This window comes from Vombatus ursinus, unplaced genomic scaffold, assembly GCF_900497805.2.
Source record: "Vombatus ursinus unplaced genomic scaffold, bare-nosed wombat genome assembly UNPS02014932.1, whole genome shotgun sequence".
NCBI classification, from domain to species: Eukaryota; Metazoa; Chordata; class Mammalia; order Diprotodontia; family Vombatidae; genus Vombatus; species Vombatus ursinus.
Genome location: NW_020954710.1, coordinates 5,476,604 through 5,499,019, shown reverse-complemented (window position 1 = coordinate 5,499,019; position 22,416 = coordinate 5,476,604). Strand labels below are relative to the sequence as shown.

The following is a 22,416-nucleotide window of genomic DNA, read 5'->3' as shown; positions in this document are numbered from 1 at the left end:
CAATGGCATGGTTTTAATCCCTTATTTACACTTGTATAAATCCAGAATCAAGTTATAGAATGCGTACAGTGTTGAGTAGTCTCTTATTAAAATCTATTTATGGGACTAAATAGCTATGATGGGTATTAGTTTGCCCTCAGAAAAAAATGAAGTATATAAAAATATATTTTTTAAACTATTTGGTGTAGAACTGTTTTAAAACTATTTGGTCTTCTCTAAATGCATTTATTCTAAGTATTTTTAAACTAATTGAATAAAAGTTATTGTTGCCACCATAATTGTGTCTGGTGTCTTGCTGGAAAAAAAAACACGGTAGCTTTTTTTTTTTCCATTTGTGTCTAGGAAACTGGAAGGCACTTAATCATCTATAGGAAGTGCCTCATACATAAAAGTATATAATTACTCAGCTCCACAGTGAAGCTTAATGTAGGGTGATACTTAGAGCAGCTGAACTGAAGAGATTTCATCATGTTTTAAGGATATAGACTTCTGAAATGTCAAAAAGATTAGAAGGTTGAACCAAAGAGTTTTTTAAGTGCATTGTCCTCCAAATGTTACCTTAAGTGTATGCTGGGAACGGAATGGGAAGCGGTGACTTCATAATAGTTTGCACATGACACCTTAAAGGGTGCACAACATTTTTGGTCCTCAGCACCCCTGAGACAGGCACCTCAGGCATGAGTGAAGAATGTCACAGTTGTGACTAGTGTACTCATATCTAGTGGGTGTCAGTAAAGAAATTAAAACCAGTATCTCTCCTCCCACCACGTGGAACAGTGCTTTCTGCTGCTCTTGTCAGTTGTTGCCATTTAGGAAATTCTGAGGAACGTGGCTCCGTGTTGTGAATGCTCAGCTTAACCCTCCTTCTTCCCGGAGTGTTGTATCTTAGAGTTTACCATTTACATTTATTTAGTACATTGCAACAACAAAGCGTCTTCACAATCTCATTTTGATTCTTAGGAGCAGTATATGCATTTATACATTTCCATTTTCTCAGTGATGGCATAGGTGCAGAGAAGTGACCTGTAGTAGTGATCATGGCCTGCAGTGTGATACTCTGCACATTAGTCACAAGGGGGATTGGCTGAAGAGTGGATGGAAAGAAGCAAGTCCTGCTCAGTATTAGAAAAGCAACTCTGAATACAGTTCCTCTTCAGAGTAGACATGTACTGCTCTGAAGGTAGTCAGGTTAACCTGGGCTGCTACAGATACAGTCTTGTGTGTCGAGTTTTCAGAAACTTCATCTTAGAATATTTTCGTTCTTTTTTTAACAGTTTTAAGTTCATGTTGGTATTCCACATTTTAGGCTACTTTGTTAGACACTTAGAATATAGGTTGCTTGGAAAGTACTTTTTATTAAGGGAGAAGTTATTGAAAGTTTTTGCAATTTTAAGAATTATTCAGAATTATGTTCTCAATCCAAGAAATATAGTTAACAACATTGGTATAAACTCCATACTGATTCGCCTCACCGCATCCTAAGCCCCAGGACACTATCCCTCCTACAAACCATTTTCTAGTCTCATGGTCTAGAAACACTAAGGGCCCTCCACTGTCCCCGGAACAAGAATCCTTTCCACCACTTTGAAAACCAGCACATAGCATGTTGTCTGTTAGGACAAGAGGCTTCCCTCCCGGGGACTTCTTCTTTTCGAATGCTGCCAGACATGTTTGCCAGTCTACAACTGGTAACTCAACATACATTAGGCTCTGGGCTCTGAGAGCCTTTTCAGTCCTTCCCCAGCCAGACACCATTCCCAAATCATTTGTTTTCACATGGGTTCCGTTTTTTCTTGGCAAGCAAATCGGTGTGACATTCCTGTTGATCTCAACACGTGTCTTTAGCTTAATCAGTGCGATGTCATTGTCAAAGTTGGCCTCATCATATGTATAACCCTCATGTATAAAGACTGCGTCTGCCCAGGCTTCTGTGTAATGAGGTGATACTCTCTTCAGAGCGCCCATCCTGATTTCCAGAGACGATAGGTCTCTCTGTTCATATACTGCATGAGCAGCCGTGAGAACCCAGTTGTCATATAACAGCGCGCCTCCAGCCAGAGCTTCCCCTAGCAGCATGACTTGCCAGGGAAATTCACCGAGCTTGGCCTTGCTCCCTCCAAGCACTCGCTCCATCCTCTGAGATGCCACACCACAAACTGTTGGAAGGAGAAACAGTTGTATTAAGTATGTGAAATTAATGTGGAGCGTGAAAAGGTAGTAGCAAAAAGTCATTTTCAGATTGTGTGTCCATGCAAGATGATGTGTACCCCAGCAGTCCTCCTTTCTGGAGCAAAGACAGATCACAGAGGCACAGCAACATCGTGTCCCATCGCTTAGATCTACACAATCAACAAAATAAATCAAGCCCTAATTTGTAGCTTTTAATTTTGGAGGTATAAGTGTTAACTGAAAATTTAACAGCTGGCTCCAGCACACCACTAGTCATGCAGCTAGTAAGTGTCTGAGGCCAGACTTGAACTCGGGTCCTTCTGACTCCATATCTAACTTCTCTATCTGCTGCACCACCCAGCTGCCAGATAGCTTCTAATTTGGAGGGTTCTGAAAATCGTTTTTGTGACGATACAAACATGTTATAACCAAACTAGCTTATAGGGTGATGACCATAAGGGATGTGATACCTAGACTATTTCTCACAACAATCATACTGTAATATTTAAAAATACAACCCTGCAATGCCTCAGTTTTCCCATCTGTATAAATGGGACAATTGGCCATCCTGTAATCCCAGTACAACAGGTGCTATCATGATTAAGGTGTCAAGATTTGGAGAGTGCTTTCAGCTCGGGGCATTTAGTTTGCTATGTTTTAATGTACAAAAATAGGACACTGTTGTTGCTGGGGCAGTTACAGTCCAGAAATTATTATTCCCTGGCTGGCTTTTATGAGTACTACATTTTACTTGAGGTTTTTATTGCTAACTAAACTCCGATTATTACAACATCTCTCAACTTCCCCTTGTGGCAGGATACTTATAAAAAGAACAATTTACAAGTGTTATAGGATAGAATCTAAGTAAAAGAAAAAACTCAGCAAGGTAATAACACACTCACTACCCTCATGTTCGTCAGCTTCGGTATCTCTTTTTAATCACTTTGCTCAAATATTTCTTGAGAGCCAATTCTGGTAAAAATTTTAAATTAAAGTACTATTAAAGGCAAATTGCATTAATGTTTAAAAATGAGATGCCCTTGAAAGCTGCAGCTTAGGGAAATAATCAACAAGTTATTAGCTCTGGGTTTTAATAGCATTTTTACATAGAAGGAAAGTAACTCAGTGGAAGAACATATTTACAAATGGGTAAAGATGGTAGTTTAAAAAATCATTTAACTTTTTATGCTTGCCTAGTTAAAAAGGTCAACCACAATCAAATGGCTAGTGTAGCCGCCGCCTAACAACCGCTCCATATGGAAAGGCAGTAATGAGAATATGTTAGTTGGCGCTAGTAACTCGGTTTAAGGGCCAGTTGCTGGAGTCAGATTTTGCCTACTGCAGCTAAAAGCCCTAGTTATATTCTAATACCAAATTCTTCTGCCCTCCATCAATTATAAATTTCTTATATAAGTGTATCCATTACCAGGCTCACAGACTGGGAGTGAATTTTCTCCCTTGGAGCTCTTCCAGAAGCCATCAGCCCCACACCGATATTTACCTGCAAATCATTGAAAAAGAAAAAAAAAAAAGCTTAAATTAACTGCATATATAAGATGGTTGTCATTTGTCTGAATACCACCTTGAAGGATGTTGACTCTTGAGCATCAGTGTCTGAATAACCATTTTACATGATTTCATAAACAGGAGGTCTCTGCATTACCATGTTTGCTTGCAAAGTGGAAACCTTTTAGATGTGTAACTTGAATATGTATCAAGATCTCAAGTGCTTAATGATACGGTTTTTGGCTTGTTAAATTAAACCATTTGGAATATATTGTGTGTTTGGAGTAGTCATTTACTGGATAAGATCTGTTTTCGAATTCTAGCAAATTGACATTAAATGTCACTTGAGCTATAATATTTCACTTAGCAATGGGAAAAGTGCCTTTTAATCTTTCTTCTAGCCTTGGCCAAAAATGTTGGTTAAAGTTTATTTTCAGGCCTTGAGTGTACATGTTCTCAATATCGTCCATCCCCAGTGCCGGAGAAGAATTATCTTACCATCATTATTCATTTTCATAGTGTAGAAGGGGTCCTTGCAGCTATATTGAATCACAGCTTCATATGTGGTCACTTCACCATCTGTGATGTATGTCACTTGGCCATTGAGTAGATCGTCGGGCGGGCCACAGTCAACAACTAATAAACATGGGGGACAAGAGGAGGAGGAAGAAGCAGATGAAGCAAAATACTTTATATGCCAATATGGAAATGGTCTAGACACCTATAAGCAACTCATGTGGACATGTGGCAACAGAGGGCCATTCATCCCCGCACAATGTCATTTCCCTGCACATAGTGGGCATTTCTAATTTCATCTGTGAGGAAAGGAAAGGACTGCTGTAGAGTAACTTCAAAACATCTCTTCTATCTTTAAGATGTAATTTGTTTAGTCATTTTTTTAGTCATGTCCAACTCTCTGTGACTCCATTTGGGTTTTCTTGGCAGAGATACTGGAGTGTTTGCTGTTTACTTCTCCAGGTCATTTTACAGATGAGGAAACTGAGGCAAACAAGGTGAAGTGACTTGCCCAGGGTCACACAGCTAGTAAGTGTTTGAAGCCATATTTGAACTCCTGAAGATGAGTCTTCCTGACTCCAGGCCTGGCGCTCTATCCACTACAGTGCCACCTAGCTGTCCTAAAATGTAATAGTGTTGTGGAAAAAGAACTAAGTCAGATGATCTGGGTTCAAATTTCAGGTCAAATGCTTAGCTGTGTTATCATGGGAAAGTCACCTAACCTCTCTGAATTTCTGCTGTTGTAAATTAAGAAGCACTTAAAAAAATAAGCATAAAAAGACACAGAAATGTGAACTGCCACTGCCATTTCTATCCTGAGCTATTGGGCTTTGACAGTGTCTCCTAAAGAAAGAGATGGGTTGCCTTTCACAGAATTTCATAGTTGGACAAAACCTTAGAGACCCCATGGCCCTGCCCATTCCTGGAGGGATCCCTGCAACATTTTTTTTCTTTTGGAGGCAATGGGATTAAGTGACTTACCCAGGGTCATACAGCTAGCTAGTAAGTGTCTGAGGTCGGATTTGAACTCAGGTCCTCCTGACTCCAGGGCCAGTGCTCTATCCACGGCACCACCTAGCTGCCCTCCCTGCAACATTCTTGACCAGTGGACACCCGGTCCTCACTCAAGACCTCTGCTGAGAAGGATCCCACTACCTTCTGGGGCAGTCACTTCCACTTTTGGATGGTTCTGATTTCTGGAACATTATCTTTTTGCGATTTCTGCCTATTGATCCTAGTTCTGGCTCCTGGGGCAAAGCAGAGACAATCTATTCCTTCTACGTGAATGAATGAATAAATACAAAGTGTTCCTGGAGGGATTATTATGTATCAAGGGCTGTGCTAAGCACTGGGGATATAGATACAAAAGAAAGAGTGAATGTGGTCATACAAAAGTAGATTGAGGCACCCATTCCAGGAACAACAGCAGAGTTTAACTATGGGCTCAATTCAGCTGTTTTTCAGTCGTGTTCCACTCTCTGAGACCCCATTTGGGGTTTTCTTGGCAAAGATATAGGAGTGGTTTGCCTTTTTTTTTTTCCAGCTCGTTTTACAGGTGAGGAAACAGAGACAAACAGGGTTAAATGACTTGCCTGGGGTCACACAAATAGTATCTTGAGGCCAGATTTGAACTCGGGTCTTCTTGACTCTAGGCCCAGACTCTATCCACTGAGCCACCTAGGTGCCTCCACCTGACATATGGTAGGTTCTTAATAAATGCTTGCTGACTTAATCACAAGGACCTTAACAAAATTCCTCTCAAAATATGGGCCCCGATGTGGTCTGATAGGATAGAACCCAGCCCAACAGTCACGTGCCTGGTCCTAAACTTAATCTAGCCTAAGATGACGCCTCATACTAACATTGCACGTTGAGGTTAGCGTGAACTAAAACCTCCCTATCTTTTTCGGATGAATTATTGGCTAGCTGTGTACTTGTGAGGTTGGTGATTTTTGATCCCATGTTTAAGACTTTCTTAATTCCCTTCCTTCAACAATCCACAAATCTGTCCTTCTCCAGTTTCCCAGCACATAGCCCGCTTTCCGCCGTCTTCCAGCATTTGCTGACTGTAGCCTGACCATCTCAACTGCCAGTACCCTCAATACAGGTCATCAGGGGTAGCTAGGTGGCGCCATAGTGCACAGAATGCAGGACCTGGAGTCAGGAAGACTCATCTTCCCGAGTTCAAATCTGGCCTAGGACACTTACTAGCTGTGTGACCCCGGGCAAGTCGCTTGTTTGCCTCAGTTTTCTCATCTGTAAAATGAGCTGGAGAAGGAAATGACAAACCACTCCTGTATCTTTGCCAAGAAAATCCAAAATAGGGTCACAAAGAGACAGACACGACAAAAATGATTGAATAACAACAAACTAGTGATCTGAACCTATGAAATACAGCTATGTGTTCTCTTACTATCTCTTTAAGGATCATTAGATAACAACGCCCTACTAGGCATTTTTGTCCTGTCCTTTCCATTCTAAAGATAATTCTCCTTAGCAGGTAAAAACCAAAACCAACCCAGAAACACAATTAGAGGGGCATCTCTACTTCTCCATGTCCATTACTGTCCCCTCATCCATCCCTAACAGTAATTATGTGTCTTCTGACAACCCTCTTTTCCCCAAGATACCTTATTTATTTATTTATTTTTTGTCTAGGCAATGGGGTTAAGTGACTTGCCCAGGGCCACACAGCTACTAAGTGTTATGTGTCTGAGGCTGGATTTGAATTCAGGTCCTCCTGAATCCAGGGCTGGTGCTCTATCTACTGCACCACCTAGCTGCCCCTTCCCAAGATAGCTTTTTAAAAAATCATTCTTCTTGTTCTTAGCTTTCCTTACCAGCCTCAGCTTCTTCTGAGTTCAAGTGCTCCTGATGTAATTCTCAGAGCTATGCCCTCCTTACCTGCCCTTGCTTCACCATCTACAAATGCCTTTTAAAACTGCAGCTTCTTCAATGAGTTCCCTGTGCATCCACATCCATCTCTTTAGACAAGTCCCTTTCATTTCCTCACTGGAATGTAACTCCCCATCTCTCCTGGACTGACATTTCCCATACAATTTTTAATCTATGAGGTCCTCTCTCTCCTTCTCTGAATCAACTTCCTCTGTGGACTTGCATCCATGAAATTCTCCTTTTCCTTTTCCTTCCTAAGAATTTCAAAGGACTTCTGGAGTCCCCTGGCTATCTTATTTCAGCACTGGGAGGGGATAGCAAAAGCCATAGAGATAGAAGGTGGAGAAAATTGGATACGGTCCACCTGGCTTCAAGGATAATGTTCAATTTATAACTTGGCGAAACATTAGAACAGAAAGGACCTTGAAAAAACTACACACAGGAGAAGGGCTAGATGACCTCCAAGTTCTTTCCCATCATTAGGTTTTTTTGATGAAGAGAATGTAAAAACTTCCAACTGGACAACAGAATGGCTCTGTGCTCAGAGGTATCACTTTGAGATCTGGGAATGGTCAGACAAGGAAACATTCCAGGGGCTGGACTGCACCATAAAACATGAAGATTTTTGATTTTAAGGCTCCATGTATTAGGATATGTTAGTGGTTCTCTATTCTGCCTCTCTCTAATGCACATATCATATACCATTGTGTGCTGGATTTATCTGTGTTTGCATTTTATCATAACCTTGTTGGACTGATGCTCCTTGAGAACAGGGACCATGTCATAGCTAAACTTTGTTTCTTCTTCAGCATCGTGCTCTGCACAATGGATGCTTAATACATATTTGCTGAATAAATGAATATATGGTATGGAATGTTAGCTGCAGCTATACATGACTAGTGTCAATTCAACTCAAGAAGTGTTTTCTTAAAGCACCTACTAGGTGCCAGGCACTATACTAAGTAGCAGGGATGCGAAGACAAGAACCAAAAAAAGGTTATAATCCCTGCCTCAAGACAAATATTTGGGAAGAGATGGGGTCAGAAAGGGGGAAGGGGAGACAGAGAGACAGAGAAAACGAAGCATAGATAGAGGGACAAATGGGAGGGAGAGGAGGGAGACACAGAGAGACAGAGAGAGAGACAGAGATGGAGAGAGAAGCAGAGAGAGACAAAGAGAACGACAGAAAGACATGGACAGGGACAGCTAGGTGGTGCAGTAGATAGAGCACCAGCTCTGGAGTCAGGGGTACCTGAGTTCAAATCTGGCCTCAGACGCTTGACACTTACTAGCTATATGACCCTGGGCAAGTCACTTAACCCCAATTGTCTCACCAAAAAAAAAAAGAAAGAAAGAAAGAAAAGAAAGACAGAGACAGAGGGGAGAAGGAGAGTGAGAAACAGAGAAATAGAACAACAGAAACAGAGAAGAAGGAAGGAAGGGAGGAGAGTAAAAGAAAGCAGGTGGTGGGGGGAGAGAATGAGAGCCTTGAGAAACACAGAGACAGAAATATAAAATTAGTGCGAAATAATATGGGGTTCTGAGGGGCACCAACTATTAGGGAAAGCCTCTTAAAGGAAGTTAATCTGATCCAGAAGGCAAGCCGTGCTCAAAGCAGATGCTCAATAACTATTTAGTGTATCTGAAATATGGTAATTTAAACATTGTATTTCAACAGTTTTCAATGAACTTACTAATGGGCACTTATATACATACATGCATATATGTGTGTGTGTGTATATATATATATAGTTTTGTATTAAATAAAAGCTTAAAAAAGGATATGGTCAGGGGCTTCTTCTTTCTAATCCAGGATTCTGGAGCATTCAGATTTTTGGTCACTATTGCTGTTTTCTGGTGTCAAAATAAATGAAGAAAGAGTGATTTACAAGTAGGTGACTTTGTGGGACTCAAACATCCCCTCTGTGGGATAGAGGCTTGTTTTTTATACTCTGTTTTCTAGTTTGCTTTATCAGGGGTAAAAGAATCACTATCATCCCCACTGTCAGCATCAGCCTTACTGCTGCATTCTGGCATTGCTTGGTCCCAGGTTCCACCTTTCTGACAGACTGCAGTAAAAGACTCCAAAATCCTTTCATCCTGATGAGGAATAGAGAAAATAAAACCATTTATGCATTAGTGCCCTAAAAAATTTCTAAGTTAGTGTCATCACAAAGACGGCAATGTGACACTGTGACTTTCCTTACTGTTCTCTCCCACTCTGCTCCCAACTCTCCTCCCTGGCAGCCTCCTCAGTCTGGAGATACCTCCACTGCTGGGACTCCCCTCCTCCTACTGGAGAGTCCCTGCCTGGAACCTCCTTTTGAGGGACTGCCCAGGCTCATCTCTCCCCTGGCTCCACGCCCAATTCTAGACTTTATGTTGTTCCTTCTGCTCTTCAGTTCTCCTGTATGCTGTCTTCCCCATTAGAGTGTAAGCTCCTTGAGGTCAGGCACTGTCTCTTTTTGCTTATATTTGTATTCCCAGTGCTTAGCACAGTGCCTGCCACGTAGTCAGTGTTTAATAAATGCTTTCTATCTACCTTTCTGTTTGTCTGTCTGTCTCTGTCTATCTATCCATCCATTTATTTGTTGGTCCATCTATCTATCTATCTGTCTGTCTACCTACCTATCATTTGTCTGTCTATTCTATCTATCTACCTACCTGTCTATCTATCCATCTATTTGTTGGTCCATCTGTCTGTTCACCTATCTATCTATCTATCTGTCTGTCCATCTGTCCATCCATCTGTCTGTCTATCTATCCATTCATCTATTTGTTGGTCCATCTGTCTATCTATATATCTATCTGTCTATCTATCATCTATATATCTACCTATCTATCCTATCTGTTCTATGTATCTATATCTATCATCTATCTATCCACCTGTCTCTGTATATCGATCTATCTAATCTATCTACTCCATGTATCTATCCATCTATCTATCTATCTATCTATCTATCTATCTATCTATCTATCATGTATCTATCTATCATGTATCTATCTGTCTGTGTGTCTGTCTATCACTTCCTCTATCTATCTATCTATCTATCTATCTATCTAATCTGAATCTCCATTTATTTGTTGGTCCGTCAGTCTGTCCATCTATCTATCTGTCTGTCTGTCTACCTACCTATCATTTGTCTATCTATCTATCCATCTATTTGTTGGTCCCTCTGTCTTTCGACAGAAAGATATATCTATCTGTCTATCCATCTATCTGTCTATCCACCTATCTATCCTATCTGTTCTATGTATCTATATCTATCTATCTATTTATCTATCTATCTATCTATCTATCCTATCTACTCTATGTATCTATCCATCTATCCATCTATCTATCTATCATCTTTCTGTGTTCTAAGCTATGTTTGGGTATTTGTATGCCAGGGTGTGGGGAGTTATTTATTGCTTGGGAGAAGGAGGATCTGTGGCTTTATCAGTACAGGGAATTGCCTGAGATTCTAAAAGGGGAGTCACATAATTAATTAATGTCAGAGAAAGGACTAGAACCTAGGACTTCCTGACTGTAAGCCCAGCAGTGGATTCACTGTGTAAAGCAGCTTCAGTAGCTATGCTATTATTAAGATACTACATACTCATATATGATGTAGAGATCATGTGGCAGAGCAGACAGAGGGTCCACCTTGAACTCAGGAAGAGCCAGCCCCAGGTTCCACCTCTGAGAAATATTAATTGCATGATGATTGTTGTTCTTCAATCATTTTCAGTCATGTGGGACTCCCCATGACCCCATTTGGGCTTTTCTTGGCAAAGATACTGGAGTGGTTTGCCATTTCCTTCTCCAGATCATTTTACTGATGAAGAACTGAGGCAAACAGGGTTGAATGACTTGCTCAGGGTCACACAGCTAGTAAATGTCTGAGGCCGGATAGCTGTTCATTTAACCTTTCAGTTCAGGAAGAGAAAGATGAGAAAGGGGAAACAGGAGGGAGAGGGAGAGGAAGAGGAGGAGAAGAAGGAAAGATGGAGGGAGTGGAGGGACTGGAAAAGTTGTATCTTCCTTGGAAGAGAAGTGATGTCACAGTGGATAGAGCTCTGGGATTGGATACTAGAAGATCTCAGCTCAAACCTGCCTCAGATATTTATTAGCTGTGCAACTCTAGGAAAGTCACTCAACCTCTCTGGACTCATGGATCTCTAAGGTTTCTTCTAGCCCTCAATCTATATATGATTCAGTCTCTACGGGTGCAGAGCAAGGAATAAGTTGTCAGACGTGGTCAATGTGTTGATTTGTTTTGCTTCCCGGGCCTTTGTTACCAGGGAGGGTTCTATGGTGTGTGTGTGTGTGTGTGTGTGTGTGTGTGTGTGTGTGTGTGATATAACAAAAGAAGCCACCAATAAAATATTTATTAAAATAACAAAGAGCCCTAGTTTGGACATCCAAGAATCTTGGTGTCTCTGCTATTCGGTAACTAGGAATGGGCAAGTCACCCAACCCATCTGGGCCTCAGCTTTGGTAAAAAGAGGAGGGCATGAGAGAAGGTCTTTAAAATTCTTTCCCATCCTGTTATTCTAAGTGACCCTGAAGTTTTTCCCCACTGGAGGGAAAAAAAAAAAAACGAACCAAAATCCTGCAACAATCCAGGAGACATCTTGGACAGAGAGGCTCCTTGTGACTCAGAGGATCATGGGATGGGCTTCCTGGAAATGCAGGTGTTTAAGCATCAGTGTGGTCTAAGGCATTGTGGGAAAGGAGAACTCGAAGTTTTGCTAAGGTGAGAAAAGTGTCTCACCTCTCTTGTCGCTCTGCAGGACTGTGGATTGCCTCGCTGTCATTTTAGGGTTATTACTTTTTACTACAGGGACTTAGTGACAATTTTGAAGAACATAAAGAGGACATGTTAATCTCCTACCTGGGCCACTCAAGCAACTTGCTAAGCATTTTTTAAAATTATACTACCTCTCCCTGACCAGTGATCACTATTTATAACTTTGCAGAACATACAAATTCCTGTTGGCATCTCATTTTTTGTGCATGGGGGCCCAGGAGTTGTTGCAGAGAAAGGTCATCTTTGGGCCAGGGGGACTGCCTGCCTCCATTTTAATACAGAGGCGTTTCACTGAAGAGAGTGATCCTGGACAGGTAACTCATCTGCCTGCCTTCCCTTTGAGCTCAGCCTTTATCCACACATTGGGTCCTAAAGATGGGGGCCAACAAAGAGAGAAACTATATCTTTTTATCCCAAATGTTCTATCCTTGCCTCAAAAAAAAGGGAGCAGAAATACCAGGAGTCGGGACTTCTCCAGTGACACTCCTCTTGTTCTCTCAGAACTTACTTTGGAAAGGACGTATCCCGTCTCACAAGAGAGAGAGAAGTGTTCCGTCATGATGTATTTCGGTTGCACTGGCGCGATGCGGCCATGAGGTGGCGATATTGGAATAGGGCATGGCTGAGCTAAGCAAGGATGGAGAAGAAATGTTACACGAATAAACTTTTGGTCTTAGAAGAAATAATGTCTCAATATAGACCCCACTTTTTTTCCCTCCCCCAAATCTGTTGAAAGTGAATGGATAAATGGATGACAAGGCATTTATTAAGTGCATACCATGTGCCAAGCACTGTGCTGAATGCTGGGGATACAAATAGAAATACAGGGCCTGCCCTCAAGGAGTTTACATTTAATGTATAGAATGTAAACATATAGAATGTAAATGTATAGATGTAGGGTAAATGGAAAGGCCCCAAAGTCCTAAGGGTGCGGTAGAGGGACTGATGGCAAAGTCTAGGGGTTCTCAGGTTACATCAGTAAGTCAAATATATAAGACATGGAGGCAGGGTAGGGGAAAGGCGTGGTGAGCCATCCGTCTCACAGGAAGAAATGGAGGCGTTGAGTCTGGACTTATCCCACCTGTGTGCAAGCAGCCTGGATGGGTCTTTGGTAGATGGGACCAGTAGAGTGGGTGAAGGAAGAAAGGACCGGGGGTATGGGGGAGGAGGGAGCACCCTGACAGTGATAAACCAAGGACTGGATTTTCCTAGGATCAGAGAATCTCAGAGTTGGGAGAGACCTGAGACTGACAGCCTTTTCTCTGTCTTGGCGGTCATGTAGCTTCTGTTCCTTCACCTGATTCTCACACGGCATGATCCCAAAGACCTCTCGGCATCCTGGCTGCCTTCCTCTGGCTGTTCTCCACCTTGTCATCGCCCTTCCTAAACTGGGGCACTCAGAAATGAAGACACTATTCCAGGGCAGGTTGAAACAGGATGGTCACCTCCTTAGTCCTGGACACTTTCTCAATACGGCCTAAGGTTGCTTAAGCTTTCTCAGAAGCCTAATATCACGCTGTTGCCTCATACTGAGCTTGCTGTCCACTAAAAACCCCAGATTGTCTTGAGATGAAGTACCTCCCTCATCTTGACCTTTATAGTCAACTCCTTACTCTATGTACCAACTAGTCGCTGAATCTCAGCGTTTCCATGACTTCACAATATGGCTCCTGTCTGATTCCTTCTTTCTACTCACAGAGCTGCCATTTTGGATCAGGCCTTTGTCTCACCTCTCACCTACTTTATTGCAGCAGCCTCCATTTAGGAGGTCTCCTTGTTTCCTGTCTCTCTCCACTCCTCCTCCACATCCTCCATACAGCTGCCAAAGCACAGATCTGGCCATATCACTCCTTACTCTGTCAACTCCAATGTCTGCTCCAGTGGCCTCTATGATAAAATATAAATGTCTCTGTTTAGTTCTAAAGCCTTAAGCAACTTGGCCCCTCTCTTTCCAGCCTCATTGGACATTACTCCGCCCTTACACTCTGCAGTACAGCCATACTGGTCTTATTTCTCTTCCTCACCACACTCCATCTACCACCTCCAAGTCTTTGCCTTGGTTGTTCCCCATGCCTGGAATGCCCTTCTTCCTCATCTCCACCTCACAGAGTCCTTCCCTTCCTTCAAGTCCCAGTTCAAGCACCATCTTCTGCATAAAACTCTTCCTGATCCCACCAACAGCTAACACCCTCCCTCCTTTTCAAACCACCTTGTATTGAACTAATTTGGAGATATTAGTGATTTCTCACTTTATATTTTCTACTTAATTGTTGTCTCTTCCATTAGGAGGTAAACTCTTCGAAAGAATTGTTTCATTCTATGTATTCGTATCCCTAGAGCCTAGTAACTGTTGGTTGTTTTCTTCTCTTTCTCAAAGAGGACCAAAATGACCACCATGTTGGAATCTAAGTAATGTGTGTCCAACTGTGGCTGCTCAGACCAATACAAGCTTGGAAGGCTCTACCACAGGTCGGGCACAAACAGTCCACACAAACATTTGGAGTGGAGATGTTTCTAATAATACACACTTAAATACTTGTTAATTGATGGATGATTTAGAAGCAGATTTCAGCTTCATATAAAGAAAAGATGCCCAAAAGTAGAATGCACCACCTTGGGAGATGGCAAGTTCTCATCATTGCAGCTCTTCAAATAGAGGCTGGGTGACAGCTTATCAGGTACATGGTATAGTGGATTCTTATTAATAAATACCTGAAAGTTTGGGTAGGGCTAGTCAGCATCTGAGGTCCTTCCAACTCTGACATTTTGTGATTCAGAAATTTCTTTGTAGGGGTAGCTAGGTGGAGCAGCAGATAGAGCTCCGACCTTGGAGTCAGGAGGACCTGGGTTCAAATCTGACCTCAGACACTTGAAATTTATTAGCTGTGTGATCCTGGGCAAGTCACTTAACCTCGATTGCCTCACAAAAAAAAAAAGAAGAAATTTCGTTGTAGGGGAATATTCAAGGTGACTCATATTAACATAAACATGTTTCATAGAATCATAACTATAGTACTGAAAAGGACTTCAGAAGCCATCTCGTCCACACTCCCCCATTTTACAAATGAGAAAACTGAGACTAACAGAGGTTAAATGTCTTCTCCAAGATCCAAGTCAGGATTTGAACCCAGATCCAGTGCCTTTCCCACTCTACCATGCTTGCTTATCAACTGAATCCTACCCAGAAGTTGTAGTGGGGAATCTTGGCCAGCTTTGCATCTAATAAGTTCTTAATGAATGCTTTTTCATTCATTCATTCGTTTGTTTGTTCCTTTGTTAGTTCAGGTAGCTGCCCTTTGAGGACCTTTCCAACACTAAGATATTGAGATTCTGTAACTTGGGAGTCAGAAGGAATTTGAGAGATTATCTCATCTCATTCAAAACCTCATTCATTAAATCCATATATCTTATTTTACAGAAGGCAACGAAAGAAGGGATAATTAAATAAGAATTAAGTATCTTTTCCTGACTGGGAATTAAAAAATCACCAAGCCTGTGCTTGGTGTACAAGGTAGGTTTTGTCATGGTTTTTGGAGTACGGGTCAAATGATCCAAGAAAGGCTAAGTCTCTACTGACAGAAGGTGAATTTGAGAGGCCTGGACCATCCCTCACACAACTGCCAAAGCAATTTTCCTTAAACCCAGATCCGACTGCATCACTTCCTGCTTAGTCAACTCTCCACATGCAACCAAGTAAGGTTTTACAGAGTTTGTTCATTTGTTTTTACAGAAGCCTTCTCCAGGACCTAACCTAGGGAATTACCAATTCAGCCAGGAAAGAGGCCTCGCCTAAAACTTAGAAACCTGGACTCTCAGAGCTGGACGGGACCTCAGAAGTCACCTGAGAAGCAGGGTGGTATAATGGTTAGAGCCCAGGACTTGGAATCATGAAGACAAATCTGCACATGGGTTTGGATTTCTCCCTGGATTAGCCTGTATGGACTTTCTGCTTGGTAATCACCTGGATAAATTTACTCCAGAGAGGAAGTGTGGTTCAGTGGATAGAGACCTGGCCTTGGAGTCAGGAAGACCTGGCTGTGTGACCATGGGCATATCCCCTCACCTTCTCAGTGTCCCCGGGGAACCTCTGTAAATGACCAGGAGGGTGCTGACTTGCATCAGCAAATGGAATATCTTCACTGAGAGTTCCCTATATGGAGGAAACCCCCATCCCCATCCACTCTCCATTCCAATCAAGCTGGCCCACTGACTCTTCCCCAAATAAGACATTCCTTCTCCCACCTGGCTGTCTCCCATTCCTGGAAAGCTCTCCCTGCTCACCTCCACCTCTTAAAATCAATGCCCAGCAGCTAGGTGGCACAGTGAATAGAGCTCTGGCCTTGGAGTCAGGAGAAACTGAGTTCAAATCCAGCCTCAGACACTTAACACTTACTAGCTGTGTGACCCTGGGCAAGTCACTGAACCCCGATTGCCTAACCAAAAAAAAAAAATCAATGCCCAGATTCCTTCAAAGCACAGCTCAGAGGCCACCAGAGCCTTTCCCTGGTTTTCCACTCATTAGCGCTCCCTTCCTCCATCTTGAAATCACTTTATTTTTACTTATCTGTGTACCTGCTATCTCCCCCCTCACCCAGTAGAACATAAACTACCTGAAAGCAGGTATTGTTCCTTTTGGTCTCTGGACCTGGAGTCAGGAAGACCTGAATTCAAATCCTACCTCTCATACTTACTAGCTGTGTGGCCCTGGACAAGTCACTTAACCTCTGTCTACCTCAGTTTCTTAAACTATAAAATGAGGATAGTAATAACACTTAGCTCCCAGGGTTGTTATGAGGCCCAAATGAGATAAGATTTGTTCAGGATGCCTGGCACATGGAAGATGCTATATAAATGCTTGTTCCTTCCCCTTCCTTCTTTGCATTCTTGGCACCTCCCAATGTTTGTTGAACTGAAATGAAAACTGGTATTAGGTTAACGTGTCTTTCATCCGGGACTATTTTCAGGAATTTCCCAATTAAGGAGTCTTTTTTTTTTTTTAATTTTTAAAGGAATTTCCCGTTAAAGTATAAATCTCCAAGCCAGAGATTCTTAACCCCCGGGATCCACAGACCCTCAGGGATTATCCATTGATGGGTTTCAGTGTGATCTCTCAACTTGGAGGGGGGAAAAATTGTATCTTTATTTTTACTGACCTCTAACTGAAAAATGGGGCAGCTAGGTGGTGAAGTGGATAGAGCACCATGCCTAGAGTCAGGAAAACCTGCCGCAGATACTCAATCGGGCGAGTCACTTCACCCTATTTGCCTCAGTTTCCTCATGTGTAAAATGAGCTAGAGAAGGAAACGGCAAACCGCTCCAGTATCCCTGCCAACAAAACCCCAGATGGGGTCACAAAGAGTCTGGAATAAATGAATAACAACAAAACAAAAGCTACAAAGCTTTAATATTCCCTTCAATGATGAATATTGGCAACCAACTTTTTTCTGAAAAGGATCCATATGCTTTACCCAAAGTGCCAAAGAGGTCTATAACATACAAAAAAGTAAGAGCCATTGCCCTAAACCTTAGCCCAAAGAAATTAATTTCTCCTAATGACATTTCAAGTACTGGAGGATGTGTTTGGGGTGAAGAAGGGGAGAGCCTTTTCCCCCACACTGTATATGAGACCACCTATATCATCACCCCAGGTCAGAGGAGGCAGCCCTGGCCTTGCCTCCAGTGATCTTCACTGTGATTGGCCAAATTTGCCCATTGATCTGGAGGGGATTTCAAAAATCATCTCCAACCAATTTTACAGATGAGGAAACTGAGGCTCAGGGAGGTTGTGACTTGTCTCGTCACACAGGCAGTAAGTGTCAGAGGTAGGATTTGAATCCAGATCCTCTGGTTTCAGAGTCAGTAACCTTGCCACTCTGCTAAAGGAAGCATTGTATCAGTTCCAATAACACGACTTGCCCCCTCTCCCAACAAACTCCCCAACCCTGCTGAACGCTGGAACACCAGAGACTTCTGATGAGGTCCAGAGACTCCTACCTGTGCCCCAGTATCGTATCTTCCAGCCGGTGTGGTCTCCCGAGGCATCCGTGATGAAGATGATAGTCGCAGTGTGGCTTCTGGTGTTAATCTGGCGTGGTGAGGTCTGTCCACAGAATGGCCCATATTCCCCCTTGTCTGTTTTAATCTGAAAGAACAAAGTCACACAAAGTTGTAGGCACATCTCAATGGACAAAATGGAAGTGGTGGTGGGGCGGGAGGGGGGGAATCCCTAGGAACGGGTGAGGAAGACTGTATTGAAAGCAAAAGAAAAATAGAAGTGAAGATTAAGAGGCAGCAGTGACCGTGGGGATGGTGATGACAGCCCGGAAGAAACTGACGTGAGCAGAGAGTGTGCTCATCACGGCCGACTGTCACGGCTCCAGTTGTCCCAGATGGTCTGTGTCCCGATGGAGCACGACCAACCCAGCAACCGTTGAAGGGAAATGTTATCAGGACGGATCGGGGTCACTGCTTCAGGCTGGGCACCCAGGTTCTGGGGGAGCCAGCCAGGGGTGGCGGCTGTCATCTGGGCCCCGATGGTTTCTAAGTCAATTGTCCTGTGCTGTTTTCTAACACGAGCAGAAACTTTAAACTGGGACAGCACTCTCCAAGTGAACAGTGTCCTGTAGTGGGGAGGGCACTGGCCAGAGCTCTGAACGGAAAGACCTTGGCCTGGCACTGCCCTTCTCTAAGACTCGGCTTTCTCTTACATAAAATAAACTGGTCTCTAAAGTGCCCTCTGAGCTCTAATAGGCTGTGTTCTAGTGCTCCATGTTCTACACCTCTTCCAGCTCTGACTTTCCATGTTCTAAGGTCCCTTCCACCTGTAACAATCCATGTTCTATGTTCTAAGGTCTTTTCCAGCTTTGACGTTCAGTGTTCTAATATTTTGTGGTCTAATAATATCTCCACTAGCTCTGACATTTTATATTCTGAGATCCCTCCTGGCTTTCACATTCTATGTTCTAACATTTCACAATAGTTTATATTCTGACATTCCATTGTCTGTATTTCTGATGTTCTATATCTTTATTTCTGACATTCTATTTCTAATTTCTCCACTAGCTCTGACATCTATATTCTAAGGCCCTCTCAACTCTGATGTTCTATGTTCTGAGGGCCCTCCCAGCCCTGACATCCTGTTCTAAGGCCCCTCTCAGCTCTGACATTCTGTGTTCTAAGACCCCTCTCAATTCTAACATTCTGTGTTCAAAGGGCCCTCCCAGCTCTGACATTCTGTGTTCTAAGGGCCCTCCCAGCTCTGACTTTGTGTGTTCTAAGGGCCCTTCCAGCTCTGACATTCTATATTCTGAGGTTCCTTATGCTTCTAATATTCTGTGGTGAAGGAGCTAATGTGTCCTCCGTTATTTATTGGTGCCATCAATGTACATCTTAGAGGGGAGGGCAGTGATACACCAAAGGAAAGACTTCATAATGCCAGAATTCCCAGCCCCATGGCACCTGGAAAGGGGAAAGGATCTGGGGGCAGAACAAGACCCCCTTAGGGAAACTCGGGTCTTGCTACTAGGTGACTATCTTACTTAAGGACAGTTGTTGACAGAGAATGCCCAATCTAGAGAAGGCCACTCTTGGCTCTGCACAGACACCTCAAGGGGGCTTGGCAACTTATTTGAGGCTGAAAAGGCAGGAGAACTTTGGAAATCAGTTCTGTGAAAGGAAATGGGTGCTGGGTGTATAGCAGCAACATTGGCCAGAAGCATCAAGCTCCCATCTGAATGTTCATTGGAAGGTGGTGTAGGAAGCTAATCCAGGAGCAGGGAACAAAATGGTGGGATGGAGGGTGGGTGCTGATGATCTAAACAGATGAGCCAGGTTTTAGGGGAACATCCCAGGCAACCCACCTTCAGGATGTCATAGGGACACGGGGTCTCTGGGTGAGTTTCCACATCAAAGGAGCCCTCAAATTCCAGGATGACATTGAATCCATCTTCCAACTGGATGCTATAGCTGCAGCTGGAGAGTTTGGGGTAGGCCTGGGGGTAGTCGGGGCTCATAATCACTCCAGATCTTTCAGTGAAGACCTGGCCTGAGCACTGGGCTAGCGAGAGAACAGGACAAGAGCTGGAATGATAATTTAACTCCTCCAACCACTCCCTCACTCCTCTCACCATAGAAATCACCTTCAGTTCCTTGCATCTGACCACCTTCCCCAGCTTCAAACCCAGAGCTGGAACATCCCCTAATCATTAGTGACTCCAGCTCAGGAAGGCACCCGAGTCACAGCTAGTTCCATTCTGACTCTGGAGGGCAAGGCTGGGAAGCGGGGCTTCGGTGATCGAAGGGGCCCCAAGTCAGGCCCTCGGGCTTCTTCCACGGGTCTCCAGAGAGCCTAGAATTGACTGAGATGTCTCCCAGGAATGCCAGCGGCTCCCCAGAGTAGCTCAGCAGGCTTGCCCAGAGAAGTCTCCTTCCCACTGTGCCCCACAAGTGGTCACCCAACAGGAAGGCTGATTGTTGAGGCTGTCCATCCTATGTTGGGAATCCCAATTCAACATGGCGCTTGTCAGGTGGGCCATAGAGTTAGGCTAGAGTTAGAGTCAGGATTCTGACCCCAAAGTCTTCTCCACTTTGCCCCACCTGCCTTCATGCTCAACAGAGTAGACCAACTTTCTAGAAGGGTCTTTACTTCCTTGGATGATACATTCTGGCTGAAGAAACTAAACTTTCTTACATAACACCCTGGACTCCGCCATGAGCTGGGGAATACCAACAGGCATCTGTCTCGAACTCGGTTCCACGTCACCACAATTTTCTTGTCTTCTGCTACCTTATGAGAACCCCAGGACACCTCCTCTCTCGTCATCCACCTCTGGGGAGACTGTCCCCCTTTCCTGGGCTGCAGAAGGGGGACGTTGGAGCTCATCATGTCACAGATGTCGAGTGAGAAGGGGCCTTAGGGATCATCTAATCTAGGCCAGGGAGGAGTGTCTATCAGAGGCAGGATTGGAACCCAGTTCCTCTGATTCCAAATAATAATAAGAGTTGACATTTCTACAGCACTATCAAGTAATTAATAGTAATGAAAAGTAATTAATATACATTATCTCATTTGAGCCCTACAATAGCCACGAGGGGTAGGTCATATGACCGATGGTATTACTATCACCATTTTGAAAATGAGGAAACTGAGACACATAGCTGAAGTGACTTTCCCATGGTCATGTAACTAGTGTCTGAGGCCAGATATGAATTCCCTGACTCCTGGGACCATAGATTTAGGGCTAGAAGGGCCTTCAGAGGCCATAGAGCCCAACTCCTTTATTTTACATTTGAAGAAATTGAGGCATAGAGCCTCAGTTAAGTGACTTGCCCAGGGTTATACAGCTAGTGTCTGAGGCAGGATTTGAACCCAGAGCCTTCCTATTTGCCTGGCCTCCATACACCATGTTATGTTATACTTTCTGCCAAGTTGGGGAGAGAGATGCTTTTAAATCATGGATTGGAAAGAAAGTCTCTTTGTCTCTCTCTCTCTATCTCTGTCTTTCTCTTTCTATGTCTCTGTCTCTCTCACAGGGCATTCACACTTTCAGTTATCCAATCTAATGATCTCAAGAGACTTCAATTGGGGCAAGAGGTAGGCCCAGCTCTTTGTGGGGAAAGGAGGGAGCAGAGGCAGGACAGATCTGGAGGCCAGCTCCCTGGGTCCAAACTAGGCTGTGTTGGATGGAGCAGTGATGCTCCTTTCCTCCATCCCCAGAGCAGGATTACTCTGGACGCCCTGCAGAGATCACAGGGTCATGGGCGGAGAGCCAGCAGGGACTTTCCACAGGCATCATTGTGTCCAAAGCCCAGACGGGTGCAGGTACATGCCCAGATGGTTTGCCAACACTCTTGGCAAATCTCCGAGCCAGAATTGGAATCCAGGTCCTGTGATTCCAACTCAGCTTTCTTTCCACTGGACTGTGTAGACCCCAGCAACCTGAGAGCACACATCTGAGAAGTGATTCGGGGCCCCCACCCACCCAGCAGTTAGCATTCCTGCAGTAAGTGAGCTGGGGACAAAATCTCATTCAATTCTCCTGCTAACTAACTTGTAGCTGAGACTGAAGGGTCTGAGCAGTGGTGGTTTGGAGGGGGGTCTGCTGGGGCCCAGCCCCAGAGGCGGCAGCTGCTGAGCCTTCCCAGGCAGGCACCGAAACAGTGGCCATGGGAGGAGAGAAGCAACCCTGCTTGGCCGGGGACCTGAAATCCATGTGGTGCCTCAGGGAGGCTGGGGGCAAGGTCACAGAAACCAAGAGTTGCCTCAATAGCAGATGACTGTGGGGCAGCTGGCCTGAGATGGTCTTTGCACAACTACCTAGAGTCTTGCAAGAAATTGTCCCCCTGAACAAGGTTGGGTGAAGACCTGAAATCCAGGCCCAGCTCTGCCATTAACTTGCTATGTGACTTTGGAAAAGTCTCATATCTTGCCTCAGTTTCCTCATATATTAAATGAGAAGATTGGACTCAATACAGCCCCTCCCAGCTCTAAAATTCCCTGTTCTAAGAGCCTTCCCAGCTCTGACATCCCCTGTTCCAA

The 22,416-nt window shown here is 43.8% G+C and overlaps 1 protein-coding gene across 1 annotated transcript in view; it reads right to left on the bottom strand.

Moving 5' to 3' along the window:
- Positions 1 to 314: 314 nt before the first annotated feature.
- The window catches only part of MASP2 (mannan binding lectin serine peptidase 2), a 26,029-nt gene continuing 3,927 nt past the window's right edge, over positions 315 to 22,416 (bottom strand). Inside the window, exons 5-11 of the mRNA XM_027843854.1 lie at positions 19,739 to 19,935; positions 17,874 to 18,021; positions 12,388 to 12,506; positions 9,108 to 9,186; positions 4,174 to 4,311; positions 3,596 to 3,670; positions 315 to 2,156 (exon numbers count right to left, since the gene is read on the bottom strand). Of these exons, the coding sequence (XP_027699655.1) occupies positions 1,390 to 2,156; positions 3,596 to 3,670; positions 4,174 to 4,311; positions 9,108 to 9,186; positions 12,388 to 12,506; positions 17,874 to 18,021; positions 19,739 to 19,935 (1,523 nt within the window). The 3' untranslated portion in view covers positions 315 to 1,389. The remainder of the gene's footprint in view (positions 2,157 to 3,595; positions 3,671 to 4,173; positions 4,312 to 9,107; positions 9,187 to 12,387; positions 12,507 to 17,873; positions 18,022 to 19,738; positions 19,936 to 22,416) is intronic.